The sequence below is a fragment of the Elephantulus edwardii genome, unplaced genomic scaffold, assembly GCF_000299155.1.
Source record: "Elephantulus edwardii isolate Elephantulus edwardi_28Jun2011 unplaced genomic scaffold, EleEdw1.0 scaffold00080, whole genome shotgun sequence".
Classification (NCBI taxonomy): domain Eukaryota; kingdom Metazoa; phylum Chordata; class Mammalia; order Macroscelidea; family Macroscelididae; genus Elephantulus; species Elephantulus edwardii.
The window spans coordinates 12,990,578-12,991,544 of record NW_006399830.1 but is presented as its reverse complement, the minus strand read 5'-3'; the positions used below and the strand labels follow the sequence as shown (position 1 = coordinate 12,991,544).

Genomic DNA, 967 nt, shown 5'->3' with positions numbered 1-967 from the left:
CCAGGAGAGCCGCTTCGCCAAGCACCAGCGCGCCCTGCGGCCGCCGGGCCAGCTCGCTGCAGAGCCTCTTCGGCCTCCCGGAGGCGGCGGCCCGGGACTCGCGGGACAACCCCCTGAGGAAGAAGAAGGCCGCCAACTTGAACAGCATAATCCACCGCCTGGAGAAGGCCGCCAGCCGGGAGGAGCCCATCGAATGGGAGTTCTGAGCGGGCGGCCGAGCGGGGCCGCGGGGCGCAGCCGGGAGGGCGCCGGCCGGGCCGGACTAGCACTTACCGCCCTGCGGGCCACAGGGCAAAATCGCCATAGGCCAAGGTGCATATAGAAAACAAAGGAGCATTAAGCCCAATCTATGTCGTGTTTTCGAGGAAGAAAACGGAAATGTGTAGTCAAGCTTTTTTGTACCCTGAAGTGTTTTTTTTATTGCCCTAAGCGATTTCCACAGGTTCTGGAATAACTCTTACAGCTTTGCCTTGCGCCCTCCTCTTTCGTGTGGGCTTAAAAAAAAAAATCAAACCCACATATTAAAAGGGGGCTTTTTATCTGCCATCTAATGGCTTTAGAGCGATAATACACTATTATCTTCTTAAACCAGGAAAAAAAAAGGGGGGGATTTTTCAGAAAAAAAATTAAAAAAGAAAGTTTTTGTAGCTGTTCAGTTGCCACTAAGAGATTGCACAGTCAAACCGACTCTAAACACACTAGTTTGGATTCCTAAATATTTTCAAGAAAAGAATCTTCTCGTTTGAAACTTTTAATTAAAATAAAACACATTTACTCCACATATTTTTTAACAAGAAAAAAAGTCACATCAGGAAAATATCTGATTTTGTGGTAGCTGACGTAGTGTTTTCTTGTACATGATTAGAATCCTGACATGTAGTGCACATTGATCCATAGCTTTAACTGACTCTGGGCTTTTGCTGACCAGGGTTTGTTTAATACACTCCATTCTAGGCCAAATCAGGAC

At 47.6% G+C, this 967-nt stretch overlaps 1 protein-coding gene across 1 annotated transcript in view; it reads left to right on the top strand.

The window, feature by feature from the left end:
- CUX1 (cut-like homeobox 1) overlaps nucleotides 1–206 on the top strand; it is a 276,918-nt gene extending 276,712 nt beyond the window's left edge. Inside the window, exon 25 of the mRNA XM_006889801.1 lies at nucleotides 5–206. Coding sequence (XP_006889863.1) covers nucleotides 5–206 — 202 coding nt within the window. The remainder of the gene's footprint in view (nucleotides 1–4) is intronic.
- The last annotated feature ends 761 nt before the right edge of the window (nucleotides 207–967 follow it).